The sequence below is a fragment of the Procambarus clarkii genome, chromosome 39 (assembly GCF_040958095.1).
Source record: "Procambarus clarkii isolate CNS0578487 chromosome 39, FALCON_Pclarkii_2.0, whole genome shotgun sequence".
In the NCBI taxonomy this organism is placed as follows: domain Eukaryota; kingdom Metazoa; phylum Arthropoda; class Malacostraca; order Decapoda; family Cambaridae; genus Procambarus; species Procambarus clarkii.
Window position 1 is genome coordinate 12,759,489 of NC_091188.1, and position 23,379 is coordinate 12,782,867.

The following is a 23,379-nucleotide window of genomic DNA, read 5'->3' on the forward strand; positions in this document are numbered from 1 at the left end:
TCTGGTTGCTCGCCACGACCTCTGTGAATAGGGGACGCTCTTTGGGTTGATCCGGTTTCCTTTCTTCCCTGTTCTTGGGTGTGGGTCTCTCAGGTCGTCAGCAGGGTTATTAAGGCTAGCCAGCCTGCAGTCCATCCCCGTGCCCATGATGTTTGTAAGTTTGCTGCTCCTGCTGCTGTCTTTGGTAACATGTCCTGTTCTGACAATCGAGCATGGGGGCTTTTAGCAGTCGAACAGGGTCCTGGCTGCATGCTAACTCGTTAATGTTCTGGACCTATTCGGGCCTGTGTCGCTTTGGGTCGGTAGTTGCAGTCTGTTGTCTTGACTTCGGATTGAGATGTGAGCACCGACCGCCTCCCAGGTACATCCCTCTCGTTTTCGTCCTTGGTGAAGTAGCTCCGGGGAGCCGTAAGGGCTTTCCCCAGAAAACCAGCGTTGAATGTAATGAAATGCCATTTGCAGGGTGAGTCCTTCCTTCCTCCGGTCTGTGGTTTTTCTTGTGTTTTGCAATCCTTCCTCTGAATAGACAGTATGTTTGAATACTAAATGTAATAAGTACAGTCCTGACTGTCTGCATAGTACATAAATACACTTATTAATTGTGCTGTTACATTTACCTCCCCATATATTCTCCTCATTTTCTGTTAATACACTCAAAATTTTTAGGTTGAAGTTTTTGTGTTCAATTCTATATACACAAGTTTTAAATACAGTATAAAGAATTTCTTTTTCAGTTTTATTAACACTTTCGCGCTTTCCGCAAAGGTCACTCAGCCAACCGAATGTGCGCGCAGCGTTTTTATCGCTTAAGCGTAAAAACAAAAATGTGTATACTCTTTTTACTCTTCTGACCTTAGTTCTCATGCTACGTATTTCATTTTGGTACCAACGTGTTCGCAATAAAATTCTCTAGAAGAACATCAGTAAAAAAAGTCACGAAACGTATAGGGATACCAGCACCAAATAAATAACTACGAAGATGACTCGCCGTGAGCGCCCATCAGCAACAAAATGTTTTTACTCTTGGGATTGTAATCACCTCCACACTTATTCTACAGCGTTAATTTTGGTATCAATGGACTCGCAATGAAATTCCCAACACGGTGATATGAATATAAGCGTAGAATAATGATGCGGCCCGCCCGCAAGAGTGTGGGAAGTGGTGAAATTGTTACCCGGTATCGGTGACGGGACGACGCACGGCGCTTTGAAAGTTTATACTTATTTCACTCTCATGACATTAATTTTCTATGTACGTCATTCATTTTTGTGTCAATGTGTTCGCAATAGAATGTTCTATGTGCCCATAGGTAAAAAATATCAACAAAGCGTAAGTTAGAATAGCGCCAAATATAAAACAACGCTGGAACATATCAGTGAGCGTCAAACACACACGAAATGTTTTTACTTTTGTTATGTTTGTCAAGTTTATACTTGTTGCACACAGTTATTTTTGGTTGTATATTGATCGGAATAAAATTCCCTAAACAGACATATGCATATAATACATGATATGGGGGAAGCATTACCAGTATAAACGGCTAAAGTCACCCACCTGCAACCCGTTTGGGACAAAATACCATTTGATCGAAGTTATCCACACCTTTCATGAACTTATTGTACCATGCAGCCTAGTGGTGAGAAAGAGAGCCTCATAGCGCGCAGTTTGAAACAAACCCAAAGTAAATCGGATAAAAATTGAATTTTATACAAATATTTTAAAAGAGGACTCAACTTTATGTCCACTATGCGTTAGCGTTAGACGAAACGGGACGCGCCGGCGCGTCCAGATAGCGCGAAAGTGTTAAATGATAGAGATTTTATACAAAATTTGAAAATATCCTGAGTTACCTTATAATTTATTGAAATACTTTAGTTTTGTTTTATTAGTTTTATAAAATTGTAATATCAATATAGCTATAGGTTAAGTACTAATTGTAATTAAGAAGCAATAAATGCTATTTACATGCTTGACCTCCTACACTCCCAAGGTTAGGTTAGGTCGTGGTTTTCTATACACCTTTTCAGGTAAACTCTAATATTCACAATATTTTGGTGCGATGATGTTTTAACCAGTATTGTTGTTTTAACCAGTACAGTATAGGGATTTGTTTTGAAGCGCTTATCTTTCTTTCTGGGTGCCTGTCACAGTCGATGGCAGATGTAGAATGCTCCAAATCACATGTGCATTTGTATAGGGTATTGCTCCTTGTGCCTTTCTGAGGGAGGGCCAGGTTCTGGCTCGTGATCCCCGATAGGCCTAGAACTCCACCCACACTGACTGATGCCAAAGTTTAAGGTAATACATATCACCCTGGATATCGCCGGGAAGCCTCCGAGACTCGCCTAGAAAATGGCGTTTCATTACATTCAACGCCGTTTCTTTTTTTTTTCTTTTTTTTTTTTAATAGTGCCTCTTGTCAAACAGCTCCTGACAGCTGAGTGGACAGCGCTTTGGATTTGTAGTCCTGAGGTTCCGGGTTCGATCCCCGGTGGAGGCAGAGACAAATGGGCAAAATGTTTCTTTCACCCTGATGCCCCTGTTACCGAGCAGTAAATAGGTACCTGGGAGTTAGACAGCTGCTATAGGCTGCTTCCTGGGGGGAAGGGGTTGTAACAAAAAGGAGGCCTGGTTGAGGACCAGGCCACGGGGACGCTAAGTCCCGAAATAATTTCAAGATAACCTCAAGATAACCACTTGTTGGTGTGGTAGATATTGTCCTAGTAGCCTGGTGTGTTGAATGTGACCCTGTAGGGTCACTGCTATATACCGTTGGGGGAGCTACTAAGGACCTCCCAGAAAGAAGTATTTTATTACACTTATCATTTTTTTTTAAATACCTATCCTATGAATATTGAATGTTACTAATGCTGATATTGCAGATATAGTAGTGAAGATCTACTGTACATTTCATTATCATTAGATCGATATATATATATTGAAAATTAGCTGTACCATCATACTTTGCTTGTTGATTTGTCAAATGATATTAATGATGTTGGATACTTGGAGGGAGTACAGGGATGCGGATTTCATCTCATCTTATGGTCTCAATATTTTCTCATAGATTCATCATGTTCTTGTGGTTTTATTGTGCACAATTATTTGTTTTGTTGATGTTTCAGATTGTATAGTCTGATTTTGGTAATTCTCATAAGTTAAAATGATGTTTTAGGTTGGAAATATGGCCAGGATATGTGACTGCTGTGAGTTATCAAGAGGGGGGAATTATGCTGTGTTGTGATGTGTCACACAGAATTCTACGCACTGAGACCTGTTATGAGATACTGTGAGTAGTAATCATGGCATACACCAATGTTGTTCTAACCATTTTCAGAATATTCTTTGCTCAATAAATTGTTTAATCTATAATACAGTTTAAAGTTAGGTTATTTAACTGATTATATACACATACTGGTTGTGAAAATTACAATTAGAAGGATATCTGATGAAGTGGTTGTGAAATGACAATAAAGTGAAGCATGTGAAGAAAATAATCATAGGTTGTACCAAGGCTGTGGAGTTAGGGGTTAGCTGGAACATTCAGTAATTATTGGCTGCCAAGACTGTATTAGACCTCCAAAACCATGTGCCCGAATATCAACCCAGAAGCATATATACAAATATCATGGGTTAACAGGATAGACTACAGGCTGGCTGGACTTATTAACACTACAGATGACCTGAGAAGCATAACCTATGGAGCAGGGAACCAAGGAAGCAGGATCAACCCATGAAGCAGCCAACTGAGGCAGAATTGGTGGCATGAAGGTAAAGGTGAAGCACGCCACTAGGCACAACAAATGATGCACCTCCAACTGAACCATCCAAGCATCAGTAACGACTCATTCTTTGTCAGAAAGAGAGGAGAGGGAGGGCTTCAAACAAACATTGTGCTCACTCAGGCCAAAAGAAGAAAAACTGCACCTCCCGAGAAGAGCCTGGAGCTCACTAACCCTACAACCAGAGACTTAAGGGCATCCTTTCCTAGGCACCCTGTGAGTACTGCCCTTGCATATTAGGGTTCCCTTCTCTGGTGCGTTCGGGATGCCATTTCCGTAGGAGTATTTACTGCTCAACTTTTACCTCGCCCTTGGGGCCAGGTGGGGTTTTGTGGTCCTTGTTTGGCCTTGGGTAGGGAGTGGTATTGTGTTGGTTAGAGCATCAAGGTGTGCTGCTTGCCTACCTATGGGCGGCCGATTTCGTTTCCTCTGGTGACATTGTACTTTTGTGGGTTTTTTCTTTCGTTTTTGTTTTTATTGCCTGGTAATAAATGAGATTTATTAAAAATAACACACTAGGTCTGCCTGGTGTGGCTATTGTTCAACTTATGATATTTTGGTGGCCCTCTGCTAGGCCCCCAAGATTGTACATGTCGTAGGGTGTTTCAATGTTTTGATCTGCCCCTTGTTAGCTTTGGGTCTTAACCGGTTAGCAACACTTTTGCCAGGCTTCCCGTTGCAGTCTGCCTACGGGCCCTGGAAAACCCTGTCGGGGCTCGGTGGACCTATGGATGAGTCTTCCGAGTTCCAGCCCACCTCGTGTGGGTTCGAAGGTTGCTGTGTGCCCTTCTCTCAGGATGACTGTCACCTCTTTTGCCTCCATCATGCTGCCTTTTGGGCCAATGATACCTTTGATCCAGAGTCTTTTGAGTCGTGTTCTCTGCTTGTTCTCCAGAACTGTTTGTTAGGGTACAGGCAGCATCCGCATTACATGCTAGGTTCATGTTGCTGCAACGTTGGTTTCTCGCCCGGATGCCCCGTGGCTGTCTCACTTTGGTTATAGGGACCCAGACCCAGCTTCGACTTTGGTTCAGTCTGCGCTTCCTGGTCCTTTCCCTGTTGTTCACCCTGCTCCCTTTATTCCCCTGCTTCCGGCTCCCAAACGTCTGAGGGTTTCGGAGTCGGGGAAGGGTTTAGTTGGTAGTGAGACTCGGGCAGCTTCGGGGGCTGTCCCATTTGGGTTGGGGACGGAGGCATTCGAGCCAGTTCCTCCTACCGAGGCTTCTGGGTCTCACCAGCAGGCTTCCCCCCCCCCCTTCTTTTCAGCCTTTTCCTTAGACTCTGCCTTTTCTTCAGGGGTAAAGGGTATGGAGGACTGCTTTGCCCCGGGACCCGACTTGGGGAATCCCGGGGCTTGGGAAGAGTCGACCTGGGGGGCCTTGGGGACCCCTCCTTTGACCCCTTTGGGTGTTGTGCCCTCTTCACGGGGCTTGTTGTTGCAGGGGAATGGGTTTTCTTACCCTCTTCCCCCTTCCCTGTATGAGCATGATTTGGGGTTTGCTCCTTCCTGGATTCAGTTCCGGTCTACCTTGGGTTCCTTGGACCCATCCTACTAGAGGATTTCTGCCTCTTGTATCTCCCCCATGGGAAGTTTGAGTGCCTTAATGCTTGTTTGTTCACCCTCATGCTTTTTCGGGATGTTGGCCTTGTGCAGCTGCACATGCAGGTTCCTACCCTTTCGGCGTCCTTGGTTGCTGAGGATTTGCGCCCGTGGGCATTTGGCTTCGGTCTTGCGCTTCTTTTCCCTTCTCGAGCTGTCTTCGGCCTGATTTAAGGATGTAGTAGAGGCGTTGAGTGCCGGGCCTATGTCTGGCGTGTTGTCCTTGGCAGCTCGGGCATTGGCTGCACTGTTGAAGCTGTTTGTGCCTTCCCTGAAGGAGGTGGTTTCTCTGTTCTTTGCTTCTCACCTTTCATGCCATCAGGCTGTGCTCGCTCTGTCTTTGGAATCCGCTTGGGTCCTGGCTCTTAGGCTTTTGTCACTGTTTTGTCCGTTGCCGTTTGTGGAGTTTGCTGTCACTCAGTTTCTGCAGGTGGCTTCATCTAGTAGTTTTCCTATGTCGGACTTGTTGGTTCTTTGTGGCGGCCGTTCTTGGTCTCCTAGAAAGGGTCGTGCCAGGGCTCAGGGTTCCACTGGTCGAGGTGGGCCTTTGGTGCCAGCTTCAGAGCCAGCATCGTCTGGTCGGCGCGATGATTGCCCTGTTCGTCGGCCGGCTTCTCGTAAGGAAAGTCGACCCTTTCACGGTTCGCCCCACTGACGGAGGATGGGGGGAAGCTCCCTCTGTTTGCTCGCGCATGGTCCCACAATTTGTGTGCATTTTCAGTTGCGTCATCTGGCCTGTGGTGGGGTTGGAAGAGTCCTTCGAGGGGGATGAGGTTCAGGGCTGACAGGGCTGGCTTCTTCCCTTGTGCTTTGTCAGGTCATCTCGGAGTGGGTGCATTTGGGCATGGTCTAAACGACCCCATCCCTCAGGTGGGTTTCTCACCTATTCCCAGTGCCGAAACAGGACTGTGCAGACCTGTGGTTCCATCTGGACTTGTCCCATCTGAACCCCTGGATTCCTTGCCCCTCCTTTCAAATGACCACTCTGTTTTAGGCCCAGCTTTTTTTGGAGCCGGGTGTCTGAATGGTGTTCCTGGACCTTTCAAGGACACGTATTGGCACATCCCTATTCATCTGGGGTACAGAGACTGGCTAGGTTTCGTGGTGGAGTATCAGGCTTACCGCTTTTGTTGCCTTCCTTTTGGCATAAATCTGGCACCTGGCCTACCTCGATGACTGGCTAATGTGGGCTCCCAGTCAGTCTGCTTGATAGGGGTGTGGTTCCTTCCCAGCTCGCCTGGTTCAGGTTCCTGGTGAACTGGAGGAAGTCCCATCTGGTTCTGTCCCAGGTTCGGACTTGACTAGATCTTGTTTGGGACTCTCGGACTGCTTCCATGTCTATCCCTCTGGAGGTGTTGCTGAGGCTGCAGTCCCAGTTCACTCGGCTGTTGCTCAAGCAGCTGTGCAGGAGTTTTAACTTTGCCGTACTGGTCTACCCACTGGGTCGGGCTTGGCTTCGGTGTCTGTTCTGGTTACTTCGGGGGCGCCCCTTCAGTTTCTCTCGCAATCGCTGGGTTTGTACTCCGGGGGCCTTGTGTCGGTTGCTGTGTCGCCGGCTTCCTTTTCGGGGATTTTGAGGTTCAGTGCCTTGGCGCCTACCTGAGCCCTCGCTCGATGTGTTCATGAACGCGGCATCTCTTGGCTGTGGTTTTGTGACCAGTGCTCACCAGGCCGGCCAGGGGTGATGGGGTCTGTCGAGCTCACAGTACGGTGCGAAAGTTCTCAGCAGTTTGGCTTCCCCTTGTCCAGCAGGTCAGACCAATCCGGTAAAAGGTTTGGTCTTCTCCTCCGTTCTTCGAGTCTGGTCTTTTTGATGCAGGTTTATCACCATTTGATCAGGTGGCTTTGTTGATGGTGTCCAACCTGAGAGCTTCGTCTTGGCAACAGTATAAAGTTTCCTGGCGTTCTTTCCATCATTTACTCTTTTGATAGGTTGTCTTCTATTTCTGATCGTGTTGTCTTGTCCTTTCTTTCTTGGCTTTTTTAGGGCCATCATTTGATGCATAATACTGTCTCCTCCTATCGTGCGGCACTGGCAGAGCCGCTCCAACTTGTGTTCAGGGTGGATGTCATTTCTGCCCCGTTCTGTAAGCTTTCTCGTGCTTTGTTTCACCTCTGGCCTGCTCATGCGCTGCCTGAGCAGTTCTGGTCCTTGGACAGGGTGCTCTCCTATCTTTCCTCTCCTTAATTTGTGGTGGCTCCTCTTGTTCAAGATTGTTTTTCCAAGGCTCGGTTTCTGTTGACATTGGCCTCTGAGGGTTGGATCGGTGCGCTTCATGATCTCCTCCTGTGCAAGGGTTGCTGCTCTTTTGGTCCTGGTGGTTGGTTTGTTCGTTTGCAGCCTTCTCTTCCTTTTTTGGCGAAGAACAAGCGGCTGCCTTCTGGATGGGTCCTTGGATCATTAATGCTTGGTTGGTTAGGCCGAGGGTGCATCATGTGTTGTATCTGGTTGCGGCTCTTCTCCGTTATCTGTGTGCTTCAGCTTCGGTGTCTGGGATACGCTTTTGTTGATCCGGTTTCCCTCGTTCCCTGTTCCAGGGCTCGGGTCTACCAGGTCGTCTGCAGGGTTATTAAGTGTAGCCAGACTGTGGTCTATCCTTGTGCCAATGACGTTAGGAAGTTTGCTGTGTTTGGCAACATGTCTTGAGCTGATATTCGGGTACGGGGATTTTGGATTTCGAACAGGGTCCAGACTGCCCGTTATTTGGTTAACGTTCCTGCTCCTGGACATTCCTGTCTTGCTTTGGGTCGCAAGTTGCAGCTAGTTGTCTCAACTTTGCATTGAACAGTCTGTGGCGGCTGCCTCATGGGTAAGTCCCTCTTTTCCTTATCTTTGGGTATGTAGCACCAGGAAGACGTAGGGCTCCCCACAGAAAACCAGCGTTGAATGTAATGAAACACCATTTTTTGGGTGAGCTCCAGAGGCTTCCTGGCAACCCTCCTTCCCTCCGGTCGGCAGTTTTTCGCGTTGTTTAATCCTTAGCTGGAGTGAGCTGTAGTGCTAGGTAGCTGGCATGGGGAGATCCGGGGCTCCCCTCTCCCCCATTTCAGAGAAGGGAAAGCTGAGCAGATGAGTGGCACGGCAGTGGAATGTGACGTTTGCTTGTTTCCTTGGGATTGGAGGGAGTTCTGGCTCTCTTTTTGTGGTTATTAGTTGTAATATTCTTACCATGCGTGGTTTGTTTTGTTATGCCTACCTTTCTGGGTGCCTAACCCCGGTTGAAGGCAGATAAGGAAAACCCTCAACCACAGGGGGGTTTTCCAGGGCCATTACTCCCAGAAACCTCTCTGAGGCGGGCCAGGTTCTGGCTCATGGTCCCCGATAGGCTGAACTCCATAGACTAATGCCCTGGTCTAATATATCACACATTAGCCTGATAGCTCCAGGGAGCCTCTGGAGCTCACCCAGAAAATGGCATTTCATTACATTCATTACAAGATTCTCCCATCTCCATCTTTCTGGTTCCTGCTTTCACGAGTGTGCTTAGATGTCTTGGGCTTTATGTGCTAGCTTCTGGTGTCTCTTCCACTGGAGTGGTGACCTGACTGCCTCTTTGTGTTGGTGTTGAGAGATTTAACCTGCCCTCTTTGGTCTCAGTGAGCCATTTCTCTTGTTGGTGGACTGAGCTAGTCTCTACTATTTTGTCTTCCCAACAACGTGCCAAGACTATTTGAAAGTTGTCACATTGGGGCAAAAGTTTAGTAGAGCTAGGCTTGTGAACAGTATTCTGTGTGAACCATGGCTGGGTATGAACTCTTCATGGTAAATGAAGAGACACTTAGGAAGGAGTGCTTCAGTCCTCTTAATGGCTTATTTTATTTTTATTTTAAATTCATAAGAGGGGGGGTTGAGAGAGTTGTAATCAAGGCAGTAAGATGGAATGAAGAAATGCATAAAGAGTTAGATATTGTATTGGTATTGATTACCTGATTTTTACTTGATTTACCTGAGGGCCACTAACCCTAGTGGTCTCAATTGAGGACAGGAAGCTGGTGGCTTGTCGAAAGTTCCCCCCCATTTGCCTTGATAATATTTTCCAGGTATGTTTTAAAACTCAACACAGTTTTGGCAGTTACAGCTTCGGCGGGTAGGCTGTTTTATGGGTTAATAACCCTGTGGGTGATAAAGCATCTGCTGTTCTCAGTCCTACATTATGGCTAGTTGAGCTTGAAACCATTGCTGTTTGTGTTACATCTGACATGAAGAAAATATCTGGATCAACATCCTCCAACTTGTTCAGTGCAGTATTTTAAAGATTTCAATGAGATCCACCCTGTCATGCCTGGTTTGCAGTGTTGTTAGCCCTGTGGCCTTCAAGCATTTCTGAAATGAGAGATGACTTAGCTCTGGAATGACTTTTGTTGTCTGGTGTTGCACCTTCTCTAGAGCAGCTATATATTTCTGAAAATGAGGCCGCCATGCTTGGATACAGTAATCCAAATGGGAGTGCACCAAAGACTTACACAGTTGAACCATTACCTTCTTTTCCTTAGTCAAAAGTACAATTAATTATCCCATGAGTTTTGTTAGCTTTTCTGACTGCTGCACCCACCTGTTGTGCAACTTTTAATGGGTGGTGGATTTTGACTTTAAGGTCCTTTTCTTCATCAATCTGTTGTAATGTAATGCTATTAATTTGGTAGTTGTGGTGCAGGTTGTTGTGCCCCACATGCAGGGTCTTGCATTTGTCAATATTAAAAAGCATTTGCCAGTCTTCTGACCATATATGGAGTTTATGTAGATCTCCTTGTAAGGCTTCAATATCATTATCATTTCCCATTTTACCATAAATCTTTGTGTCATCTGCAAATTTGATGATGTGGTTTGTAAGATTTTCATCTATGTCATTGATGTATATGACAAATAGGGGTAGGTCCCAAAATGGATCCTTGTGACACCCTACTTATCACTTCTCCATTCAGATTCATTTCCATTTAGCATGACTCTTTGCTTTCTTTCCTTCGACCATTGTTTTATCCATACTAATATTTGACCATGTTTTCCATGTGCCTGTGATTTCCTTGCCAGTCTTTCATGTGGTACCTTATCAAAAGCTTTAGCAAAATCCATGTATACCACATCCACCGGAAGGCCTTTGAGTAACTGATTATCGTTTCCAAAAAATATGAGCAAGTTTAGTTGACAGGTTTCTGCAAGGAAGTGTATTCATAAAGGTTCAGATTTGACAAACCAAATAATACCAGAACAGTATAATGTTTAAAGTAACTTTGTGATGGGGTAATTGTTCCTGTAAGTTTTATAGTATATAAGTTTGCAATGGTCATTAATGCTTTTTATAGGTTTCATGACATAATGCTTTGACCTGAAGATTGCTTAATGTTACATGTACTCGTTTATATGGAAATGTAGGTCCAATATAACTTTGAATAATGAATTCATCTATTGGGTAAAAATCATACTGAATATGGACATACATAGACCTAAAAAGTCAGTTGATCATTCTCATACTTAGGACTGACTTGTGTGAAATGCAGCGATCTAACTTCAAGGCAGCAGCTGCTAAAGCATTAGTTGGCTGCATTGTTCTCACTCGGTACAACAATAGATCCTACCGTATAGATGATATTCTCTTCGACCAAAATGCTGAATCAACATTTAAAAACTACAAAGGAGAGGAGGTTTGTGAAAAATTTAATGGTAACGAAGTTTAACTTTTAAAGATGTATGAATTGTTATAGATTTTTAATGTTTTCTAACCATTTTTTTTATGTTTAGTCACTGTCCTGCTGCACTTGTTCAAGCTATTCAAATTGTTCTTACTGTCATATTCTTAGTGCAATTTTGTTGCCAAGAATTCATGTATACATGTGTGTCCCACTGACAGATTTAGGGATTTAAATGTGTAGATGTCCAATATCAAATTTCTGAGCAAGACATTCTTGGTGGCACCACTGACCCACAGAACTGGTGCACTCAGGTCAATGCAAGGATTCCAGGCCCTGAGCAACATTGACCTCAACACTGAAACAAGTTAACCTTGCATGTAGTTTTGTCTCCCAGTTTAGTGGTGAGGTACAGCATGCGGAGCATACCTCAATCTTCCACTGAGAGAAACTGCTGCTCACTGTAACAGCAAAAAATGTCTTAAAAAACACACTCTTTGAATGATTATTGGGACCTTTTAAAGTAGCCAAATATAATTCTGAAATGTTGACCAAATCACACACTAGAAAATGAAGAGAGACTTTGTCTTCTTTTCCCAGTGATCTATGCAATATCCTAATTTCCCATTGCATTTGACACTGCTCACTTCTCTTCCCACGACTCCTCCACACTACACAACAAACTTCAACGCCTGATTTCCAACAATCCTTGGGCTAAATACTCTCTCTCTGTGTTACCAACCTTTCATCTTCACCTCTTTCTAAACACAGCAAGAACTTCTCGGACTTGGTCTTTCTTTTGCTACTTTCCCTAGCCCGTGCTGTGGCATTGACCTCATTAGTTCCTTTGACAAGTTTGTCAATTCTAACTCACAGGAAAGTACTCTTTCGGATCTGTCTGCCTTTAGAGGGGCTCCTATCCCTGTTTTTGACAGCTTGTTTTCTAAAAATCACCACCTTCCTCGTTGCTTCCAGCTTGCCCTTGCCCTCCCCAAAGTCTAACAACTCTATTCTTATCCTTCGTTCCGACAAAGGCAATTCAGTGGTTGTCCTTGACTGTGAGGACTACCTTCAGAAAGCAGATGTCTTGCTCTCTGACTCCCGCACATATGCCCCCTCTGAATTCTAACCCTTTGGATCGCCTTAAAACTTCCTTCAACCGCAAACTAAGACAGCTCTTTAGTCTTTGTCCTCCTGACCTCGATCTTATTAAACATTTTCATGTCATCTGCCCTTCTCTTCCTTATTTCTATAGTCTACCTAAGACTCATAAACCTGGTATTCCTCTTCGTCCTATCATTTCTTCACAGGGGCTCTGTCGACTATCCTCTTGCCTCCTGGCTAACTAAAACTCTGACGCTTTATCTTGTCATTTTTTCTTCTGCCCACCTTCGTCACTCTCAGGACTTCATAGAAAGACTGTGACTGCAGCCCTCCTGTAAGATGCTTAGTCTTAGTCTTGATGTCGACTCTGTTTACTAATGATCCCCTTGATGACGTTCTCTTTCCTTAGACAGAAGGCGACTGAGGGCCTTCTTCCTCTCCCACTTCCCACTGACGTTTTCCTCAAACTCATTAGACTCTGTGTTGACTCTTAACTCTTTCTCTTTCAACGGTAAATACTACTCTCAAACCTTCAGTGTCGCTATAGGTTCCCCCCTCTCTCCCTTGTTCTTGCCAATTTCTACATGGAATACAGTACAACCTCGATTCAACGCACTGTATGGGACCAACCGCAGTGCTTTGGAGTGTGGATTCATTGCAAGACGTGACCTTCAGGAGGCGTTTGCGTAGGTGTCTTTTTTCTTGTACACAATAAAAATGCATTATATTATATAGTGTACTACTCTACTTAAAAATACTGTTACATTTGTTATTTATTTTATTGTTGGAGTTATGTCCATCTTGAAGTCTCATGGAGTTGTGAATGCTGTACAGTAAATATGTACTGTAGTGTATTATGCCATTAGCACTGTGTTGGTTAAGTAGTTCTGCTGTATGTTGAGTACTACAATGCAGTTTATGAAAACTGTTGTACACTAAAATTACTGCAACTTTAATTTTAACACTATGTACTCACTTAAATTTAACACTTGTTCTAACTGTTCACTCCACACATGATGTTTTTAGATGTTTGCATCAGCTTTGCTGGTGCTCGCTGCTGCTGTGTTGGCTTTAGCTGATTCTGAGCTGGTGCAGACTACTGTTATACTGGCACTGGGTACAGCTGTGCTGGTGCTGGTTACGGCTGTGCTGGCGCTGGTTACAGCTGTGCTGGTGCTGGGTACAGCTGTGCTGGCGCTGGTTACAGCTGTGCTGGTGCTGGGTACAGCTGTGCTGGTGCTGGTTACAGCTGTGCTGGTGCTGGTTACGGCTGTGCTGGTGCTGGGTACGGCTGTGCTGGTGCTGAGTACGGCTGTGCTGGTGCTGGGTACGGCTGAGCTCATGCTGGGTACGGCTGTGCTGGTGCTGGGTACGGCTGTGCTGGTGCTGGGTACGGCTGTGCTGGTGCTGGGTACGGCTGTGCTGGTGCTGAGTACGGCTGTGCTGGTGCTGGGTACGGCTGAGCTCATGCTGGGTACGGCTGTGCTGGTGCTGGGTACGGCTGTGCTGGTGCTGGGTACGGCTGTGCTGGTGCTGGGTACAGCTGTGCTGGTGCTGGGTACGGCTGTGCTGGCGCTGGTTACGGCTGTGCTGGTGCTGAGTACGGCTGTGCTGGTGCTGGGTACGGCTGTGCTGGTGCTGGGTACGGCTGTGCTGGTGCTGGGTACGGCTGTGCTGGTGCTGGGTACAGCTGTGCTGGTGCTGGGTACGGCTGTGCTGGCGCTGGTTACGGCTGTGCTGGTGCTAAGTACGGCTGTGCTGGTGCTGGGTACGGCTGTGCTGGTGCTGGGTACAGCTGTGCTGGTGCTGGGTACGGCTGTGCTGGTGCTGAGTACGGCTGTGCTGGTGCTGGGTACGGCTGAGCTCATGCTGGGTACGGCTGTGCTGGTGCTGGGTACGGCTGTGCTGGTGCTGGGTACGGCTGTGCTGGTGCTGGGTACGGCTGTGCTGGTGCTGGGTACAGCTGTGCTGGTGCTGGGTACGGCTGTGCTCATGCTGGGTACGGCTGTGCTCATGCTGGATACGGCTGTGCTCGTGCTGGGTACGGCTGTGCTCGTGCTGGGTACGGCTGTGCTCGTGCTGGGTACGGCTGAGCTCATGCTGGATACGGCTGTGCTCATGCTGGGTACGGCTGTACTCGTGCTGGGTACGGCTGTACTGGTTGATTTTCTGCTACTAGTTCATAAAAAATATTGACTCATTTTTGTTTGTTTCCTTCCTTTTGTCATGTCCTTGAGACAAATATCTTTCGTCATCTTTAGGTGTTAATAAAAGCTGGTGGGTTATTACGATTATTCTTCCACTGGCGGACAAATACGTCACTCGCAGACAAAGCTAACGGCGCTGGGTGCCTACTGTATGAACACAAACTAGGTCTATACACCCTGCATTAGACTGGGGTTTAAGCCAGATCAAGTAACATAAATTTCTCTCAAATATTGGATATACATCAAATTATATATTTTTGGGTTATATATTTAGTTTAGTAACATTGTTAGGATAATAAGAGATATAAAAAACTTATTTTAGAACTGATTTATTAATTTTATTATTTCGAGGCCGTAGGTCACTGAACTGTGGCGATGAAATTGAACAAAACACACATGGTGCTGTGTGTACAAGGAATAGACCCGTCCCCTTGCACTGGAGTTGTTATTCCAATAACAAATAATTTCTCAAATAGCAGATGTCTATCATATTACAGTATATTTTTGGTTTTATTCAGTTTAGTTTAGTTTAATTAGGATAATAAAAAGCTATTAAAACACTGGTTTTTAGAAATAATTTATTATTCTGAAACTTTCAAAGTCATGAGTCACTGAACTATGACAACACAGACGAAGAAAAACCAAGTGAGATTTACAGCACAGTATTCCCTTATCTGTCCGCCCTCACTCATCTTGTTTCTTCACAGAAAATGTCTATAAGGAGTTTTACCACATGTAGCTAGCTAATCACGCTTCAGCCTTTAAATTAATTTACAAAGATACGTGTGCCACAAATCGGTGAACGAAAATCATGGAAACTCAGTCGTTCACTTGTGTGGACCACTCTGGCTGGTGTTTGGTTAATATGCTTCACTTGTGGTGCACTGATGGTTCCCTACACCGTCCCACGGGTGCAGCTGGAAGTGCAGTTGTCCTGACAAAACAAAAACGAGCAAATGAGCAAGACGTCACTACGTCGTCACGCCGTCGTCTGCTCAGTTCCCCCCACCCCCTAGGAGGGGGAAGGGGGAGCCCCAGACCCCCTCATGCCGGCTACCCAAAACCCCAGTTCTGAGGCTGATGTGCTAGGCTGAAGTCATGCTCTGGCTCCTGATTTGTCTTCAGCTGTGCCTTTGTGGTGTGGGGGTTGTCTCACAGGGGGTGCACAAGTCAAGAGTAATTCTTCAGTACTCAGGCTGCATGCACCTAGGGCTAGCTTCCCTAGGTACCCAGTAAGTACTGTCCATGGGGCTTGAGGCCGCCTTCCACAAGTTGGGTTCTGCCGCTGTTTGGTCGTTGGCGCTTGGCTTTCGGCCGCCCGTTGTGTGGTTGGGTGTTTCTGACTCCCTTGTTCACCTTCGGGTAGGAGGTAGTTGTCACTGGTAGGGGCACAGGGTACTGCACAGCTATCATAGCGGCCAGCCCTGTTCCGCCTTGGTACGTTGTTCTCTTGCGGGGTTTTATTTTTGTTTTTGTTTTCCCTGCCTGGTGGAGGGTCTGCTTTTGTTTTGTTGCCCCCGGTGTATATTTAGTATGCGTCTGTGTTCTGGTTTTACCCCCTGCTAGGTCCCCGTGAGTGTTCACTTCCCGGGGGTTCAGTTACTTAGTAAGTTTGTTGGTAGACTTGGGCGCCAGTTAGCAGTACCCTGCCTTGGCTTCCCTGTGCGTGAGTTCCATCTCAGGTCCCTGGGAATTCCCGCGGGGGTGTGCGGGTCTGATGGATGTGACCCCCTTGAGTCCCTCCTTGCTTTGTGCAAGTTTGAGGGTTGCTCTGTCCCCATGTCTCAGTGCGACGCTCCTTGTTTTTGCCTCCGTCATGCTGCCTGTTGGGTTGGTGACACCTTCGACCCTAGTCCTGCAGGCATTGTTTCTTGTTTGTGACTCACTTTACCCAGTTAACTGATGACATTATTTGGGTGCAAGTGGCTCAGGCATTGCATGCTAGATATAGGTTGCAGCAACGTGCTAGGTTGGTTGCTTCGCTGGATGCCCCAAGGCTGCCCCACTTTGCTTTTGGGGGTCGCTTTGTCCTTGGTTCAGTCCGCATACCCTCATTCTTCCCCCTGTTTCTGGCTCCTAAGCATCTGAGGGCTTCAGAGTCAGGGCGAGGTTACAAGGTTTGAGACTTGGGCGGTTTCGGGGGTTACCCCTGGGGAGGTGACAGTGACATTTGAGTCGGTACCTCCAACTGTAGCACCAAGGTCTGACCAGTGGGCCCCCTCTCTTCCTGCATTCTCTCCCCCCTTCCCCTGCTTTTTCTTGTGAAGGCGGTGGTGCTTTGAGGGATGACTTGCCCCAGGGGGCCTGATATGGAGGTTCCCGGTTTTGGGGATGGGCTGACTTGGGGGCCTTGAGCCCCGTTGGACCCCCCCCTGGGTTTACCAACCTACTGAGCGTGGTTTTCGGTACCCCCTGCTTGGCCCCCGTGAGTGTACACGTCCCGGGGATTCAGTTCTTAGAATGTTGTTTGGTAGTCTTGGGCGCCGGTTAGCAGTACCCTTCCTGGGCTTCCCTGAGCGTGAATTCCGTCTCAGGACCCTGGGAAACTCCACGGTGGCGTGCGGGTCCGATGGATGTGACCCCTGAGTTCCCCCCACCCTCGCTTTGTGCGAGTTCGAAGGTTGCTCTGTCCCCTTGTCTAAGGGTGACTCTCACTGTTTCTGCCTCCGTCTGCTGCCTGTTGGGTCGGTGATACCTTTGACCCGTAGTTATGCAAGTTTTGTTGCTTGTTTGTGACTCGGTTACCCAGTCCTAATGCTGACTACACAGGTGCAGGCAGCACAAGCATTGCACGTTGGGTTCAGGTAGTTGCATCGCGCTAGGTTGTTAGCGCTCCCGGAAGCGCAGAGGCTGCACCGTTTTGGTTGTTGTGTCTTATAGTGTCTTGTCTTATTTGTCGACCAATTATACAAGTTGGTCAACAAACAGCATTGTTTAAAATAGCAAGACATGGGCTGACACTTAGGGGTAAGGTAGGTTACATGGAGTTTATTAGGTAGTACAGTGGTACCTCGGGTTATGAACGTCCCTGTTTACGAACTTTTCGGGTTACGAGCCCGATTTGTTCGGAAAATTTTAATCGGGATTCGAGTTTGTTGATAAGTGTACGGATGACCTAACGCGTGGTGGCATGGCGATCGCGCCTCAGTTTAACAGTGCCTCGCGCCCAGTGACTATCCTAAATTCTTTACAAGAATTTACAGTTTTTTGTCGGATTTTTGACAATTTGAGCATAAAACTTATTATATATCTCGCCATGGGTCCCATGAAAGCCAATGGTAATGTTCAGGGCAAGAAATCACATGTGAGAATGACCATAGGAAAAACAAGAGATCATTCGTAAGCATGAAAATGGTACTTGTGTTGTTGAATTAGCTAGGCAGTACAACAAACCCATGTCAACGATATGCTCTGTACTGTACTTGCCAAGAAAAAGGACATTATGAGTGCTAAAGTGGCAAAAGGCGTATCAACAATCACGAAACAAAGACTACAAATACTTGAGGATGTGGAAAAGTTGTTATTAATTTGGATACACAACAAGGAGTTAGCGGGTGATAGTGTTTCAGAGGCCATCATTTGTGAGAAAGCCAGGGTATTGCATGAAAACCTTGTAAGGAAAACCCCTGGAACAAGTGCAGATATGAAAGACTAAGGCAAGCAGGGGATGGTTTGACAAATTTAGAAAAAGAAGTGGTACAGTATTCATAGTGTTGAGGCATGGGGAGGCTACCAGCTCAGACAAACCAACGGCTGAAAGATTTATTGAAGAATTTAAACATTTTGTAGAGGCTGAGGGATACCTACCACAACAAGTGTTTGTGGAGACAGGACTGTTCTGGAAAAGATTGCCTAAGAGGACATACATTACCAAGGAGGAGAAATCATTGCCCGGACACAAGCCTATGAAAGATAGGTTTACGCTTGTGCTGTGTGGAAATGCGAGTGGCGATTTGAAAATTAAACCCTTGCTTGTGTATCATTCTGAAAATCCAAGGGTTTTCAAAAAGTATGGTGTGCAGAAAAAAATTTGTGTGATGTGGAGTGCTAATAATAAGGCATGGGTGACTAGGATTTTTTTTACAGAATGGGTGAATGATGTGGTGTGCCCTGACATACAAAAATATCTGCAGGAGAAAAGTTTGCCACTCAAGGCCCCGCTTCTCCTCGACAATGCTCCTGCTCATCCTCCAGGCTTGGAAGATGCATTGTTGACCAGATTTAATTTTGTCACAATAAAGTTCCTTCCTCCTAACACTACTCCTCTAATTCAGCCTATGGACCAGAAAATCATAGCGAATTTTAAGAAACTTTATGAAAGGGCACTTTTCCGGAAATGTTTTGAGGTGACTGAAGCCACAAACCTCACCCTCAAAGAGTTCTGGAAACACTATTTTAACATTTGTAGTGCTTTAAAACTCATTGATAAAGCCTGGCAAGAAGTGACTCAAAGAACCCTGATCTCTGGCTGGAGAAAATTGTGGCCTGAAGATGTGTGAGAACTAGACTTTGAGGGGTTTAAGCCTGTAAATGAAGTGCCTGTTGTTGAGGAAATTGTTACTCTGGGCCAGCAAATGAGCTTGGAATTGGATGGTGCTGATGTGGAGGAGTTGGTGGAAAAACACAACGAAGAATTGACCACCAAAGAACTCCAAGCCCTTCTAAAGGAGCAGCAACTCGAGGCAGCTGAAGATATTTCTTCAGAAGAGGATGAGGCAGAAGAGAATGTCCCTTCCTCAACAATTAACAAGTGGTATCAGATGTGAGAAGAAATGCAAACTTTTATTGAAATGACTCACCCAGAGAAAGCTGTAGTAGGCTGTCTTTTCAATGACAATGTGATGCCTCACTACAAACAAATGTTGCAAAGAAGGGAAAAACCATCTTTAATGGATCGTTTCATTGTGAGAAAATTAAACAGTGAGCCGCAACCAAGACCTACTGGTATGCAGGCAAAACGTGCCAGAGAGTGCACTCCAGTGAAATCTTCACTGCCTGATGTTATAATGGAAGGGGGACTCCCCTTCCAAACAATAACACCTCTCCTCCTCTCCCCTCCTCACCATCTTCCATACGCCAACAGGAGTCATCAGCAAGGGTAAGTAATAACTTGAACATACATTTGTTGTGTAGATTTGTGTGAATTAGGTATAAAATTTACTTTTGAAGTAAAGTTTTTGGGGCATCAAGAACGAATTAATTTATTTCCCATTATTTCTTATGGGGAAATTCGTGTCGGTTTACAAATTTTCGGGTTACGAATTGTCTCCAGGAACGGATTAAATTCTTAAACCGAGGTACCCCTGTACAGTACTTAGTTTTTATCTTAAACTGGTTGAGAGTGGTACAGCCTTTGACATGATTGGGAAGGTCATTCCACATTCTGGGTCCCTTGATTTGTAGAGCATTTGTAGTTTGAGTATGTTGTACTCTTGGAATATCAAATAGGTATTTGTTTCTGGTGTGGTGCCCATGGATTCTGTTACAATCTTCTAGGAAGCTTTTAAGGTCAGGATTGACATTACAGTTCAAAGTTTTAAATATATAGAGTACACATGAGAGGATGTGCAGTGACTTAATATCTAACAATCAGAGATTTGAGTAAGGGTACCGAGTGATGTCTGGGGGCCAGAGTTAGATATTGTTGTAATAGCAGTTTTGTGTTGAGTAATTAGAGGACGTAAATGATTTTGGGTAGTAGAACCCCAAGCACAAATACCATAGTTGAGATAAGGATAGATAAGAGTTACTTACGCTGTAAATAATCATGTAATTTGATTACATGATAGAGCGTCACCAGGGCAGGACGAGGTACAAAATGTCTGATCTTGGAAAGAATGCCAACAGTTTTAGAAACTTTTCTGGGGGGAGCCCCTACGGCTCCCTGGAGCTATCCAGGCTGATATGCTAATGTCAGACTTTGGCATCAGTCATGTGTATGGAGTTCTGTGGGCTTACCAGGGACCACGAGCCAGAACCTGGCCCCTTCAGAGAGGCATGGGAAGCAATGGCCCATAGAAACCCTCGTGTGGTTGAAAGCATTCTATGTCTGCCATCGACTGGGTCAGGCACCCAGAAAGGTAAGCGTCCCAAAACAAACCCCTATTCTGATGAAAAATTGCTACCAAAAGCTAAACAAATGGATAGAATTCCCTAAGAAGAAACGAGCAAATGAGCATGACGTCACACGTCGCCGCGCCGCTGTCTGCATAGCTCATTAGGGGAGCTCATTATTAATAATAATAATATTATTATTATTATTATTATTATTATTATTATTATTATTATTATTAATATTATTATTATTATTACAGTATTTTTATCAGAATCTTGTTCAGAACATTGTGTACAGCACTTAGAGAAACAGTCTAGGTTACATCCAAAAATTGTAATACACTTACACACATATTAGATCTCTGTCACTTTCATTCAAGCACTACAACATTGTAGTAACTTTCTCATTATTAATAATAATAATATCATTATTATTATTATTATTACAGTACAGTATTTTTATCAGTATTATTTTTAATTATTATACTTTTCAGGTTTTTTTCTGAAAACTAGCCTTACATGCTGGTTACATTTAACTAAGAGATTTTGTGACTCAAATTCATCTAATTTTGCTGCTATGTAATGTGGGGTGTGGTCTTCAATATTGAAGTTACTCAACTCCTGTCATCAGATACAATATCAGCGTTCCGAGCTATAAACTTATTGTGACTGTTGATGATGGTGTTTCAATAAAAAATTATGAGGGGCTCTGGATCTTTATTCTCTGTTGATTCCAGGTTAGATACGTAGATTATTATTACGACGCTTATGGCATCAAGATAAAGGATCCCCGGCAACCACTCCTGCTTCACCGAACAAATATGAAGGATGGCAATAATCAGGTGAGATACTGTAGTAACATACTGTTTGATTTTATATATATAATGTGGTTTCTACTTTGATTGCTTAAGTGGTAATCTACAACAGTATTTAATTAGTTTTTCTGTTAATTTAGTGTGGTAGATGTAACCTATAGCAGAATGAGTGTCACATATACAGTATGTTCAAGTATAAAATAAATTTAAACAATAATTACTTCAGAATTTTCAGTAATTTGCAAATTTTTCTGGGGGAGCCCCGTTGGCTCCCTAAAGCTACTCGAGCTGATATGTGCTTTAAAAGTTTGGGACCATTAGTCACTGGAGTCTCTAGACCTACCGGGGACCCTGAGCCAGAACTTGGTCCCCTCAGAGAGGTGCAGGGAGCAATGGCGTATGAACACTTTACATTTAAAGTATGTCATATTTTGCCATCGACCAGGACATATAAAGATAAAGATAGTTGAACCAAAACACACAACTAGCTGACAAAATGTAACATATAGCACAAATGCGCCAAGAAATTCCCCCTAAATTATTAATGGAAATGAAATCAAGCAACTCTGCATGCGAACGAGTGCTCCCGCTCATTAGCGGGTCCCCCCAACTATGGGGGGGGGAGGGAACCGTCTTAGGCAAGCCTACTGTTCACCCTCCAATCCTCGTCTGATGTGCTTGGTGGTCACAGTCACCTTTGGCCTCACTTTCCTGACTGGATTTTGTCCTGTGTGGGGTGTTGTTGGCCAGATGTTCTTGGTACTTCAAGCTGCATACACTCTGGGTTACCTTCCTAGGGTGCTCTTAAGTACTGCCCTTGCGTACCAGGGTTACCTTCCCTGGGCATTCGAGACTTGCTCACCGTTAGGTGCTTCGCCCTTGGGGTATGTCGGGAGTTTTGGGCTTTCCATCTTGCCCCAGGTAGGGGAGTGTTATTGGCTGGGGGGGGGGGGTGGCTGCTGTGGTGACCACTTGCAATAACTAACGTTTCTCCTCGACTGCCCGTTTGTTTGGGGTGTGGTTTCGGGGCTTCGTTTGTAATGTTGCGGGTATTTGCCCTTTGTTTTGCTGAGGAGGTTGGCTTAGCGGCTTGTTAGGATCATCCTAGGTTGTGTTTGGCTCTCCTTCGTTGGCATGAGGTCTCACTTCTACTCCTGGTGGTCGGTGTGCCTGCTTTCAAGCAGGGGGTCTAACAGCTTAGCAGGTCACAGAGCCTGGGCTTCCCATAGGGATAACGTACCTTGTGGGCCCTGGTAAACCCTCTGGAGCTCAGTAACATGGATCTGTCAGAGTCCACTCTCGCAGTGGGTGGTGGAAGCCCACTCCTCAGGGGTGATGCACTTGAAAAAGGGCTCTGCCTCGGGGCCTGGTTGGGGCCTCCGGAGCCTGGGGGAGTTCGCTTGGAGTGATTGGACTTATTTGATCCTGCTTGGTCTTTTTGTGTCCTCTGGGCAGGGTTTGTTGCTTCAGGGTAAGGGGTTCTCGTATCCTCCTTCCTTGTATGAGTTTGAGTAAAGTGCCCTACCCGGGTGCGTTTCCAAGTGCCTTTGGGCTCCGTGGATTCGTGAGGTTCGTGAGGCTCTTGGTGCATACCTCCTGCAAGACTCGGTTTACGCCTCTGTGATGGATCTGCCTCTTTTGAATTTGGGTCGTCCTTCCCCTTATTGGGTGCGTTATGAGGTTCCGGAGTCTTCCTGGCTGACAGATTGTCCTTTTCTGTGGGGAGCCCCTACGGCTCCCTGGAGCTTATCGGGCTAATGTGTGTTATGTTAGACTGGGACATTAGCTAAGGAGTTCAGACCTACCAGGGACCAGCGCCAGAACCTGGCCCCTTCAGAGAGGTTTCAGGGAGCAATGGCCCTGGAAAACCCCATATGGTTGGGGGTTTTCCTTATCTGCCATCGACCGGGGTTAGGCACCCAGAAAGGTAGGCGTAACAAAACAAACCCCACATGGTAAGAAACTACAACAAAAACCGAACAGAGAGGTAGAAAACTCCCTACAATCCCAAGGAAACAAGCAAACAAGCAAACATCACACTTTACTGCCGCGCCGATCGTCCGCGCAGCCCTCCCCACCCCGGGAGGGGGAGGGGGGAGCCCCGGACCTACCGCGCCGGCTGCCAAGCTCCAGTTCGTTCGCTAATGTCAACCGGGATTGACGCTTCTCTGGCCTCAGTTTCCTAGGCGGT

General features: G+C 45.7%; 1 protein-coding gene across 4 annotated transcripts in view; it reads left to right on the plus strand.

Moving 5' to 3' along the window:
* LOC123760409 (piwi-like protein Ago3) overlaps positions 1–23,379 on the plus strand; it is a gene marked incomplete at its 3' end in the record, with an annotated part of 98,228 nt that overhangs the window by 25,275 nt on the left and 49,574 nt on the right. For all 4 annotated transcript variants that reach the window (XM_069338376.1, XM_069338379.1, XM_069338380.1 and 1 more), the window contains 3 exon segments: positions 3,177–3,290; positions 10,858–11,023; positions 21,111–21,215. In XM_069338376.1, the coding sequence (XP_069194477.1) occupies positions 3,177–3,290; positions 10,858–11,023; positions 21,111–21,215 (385 nt within the window).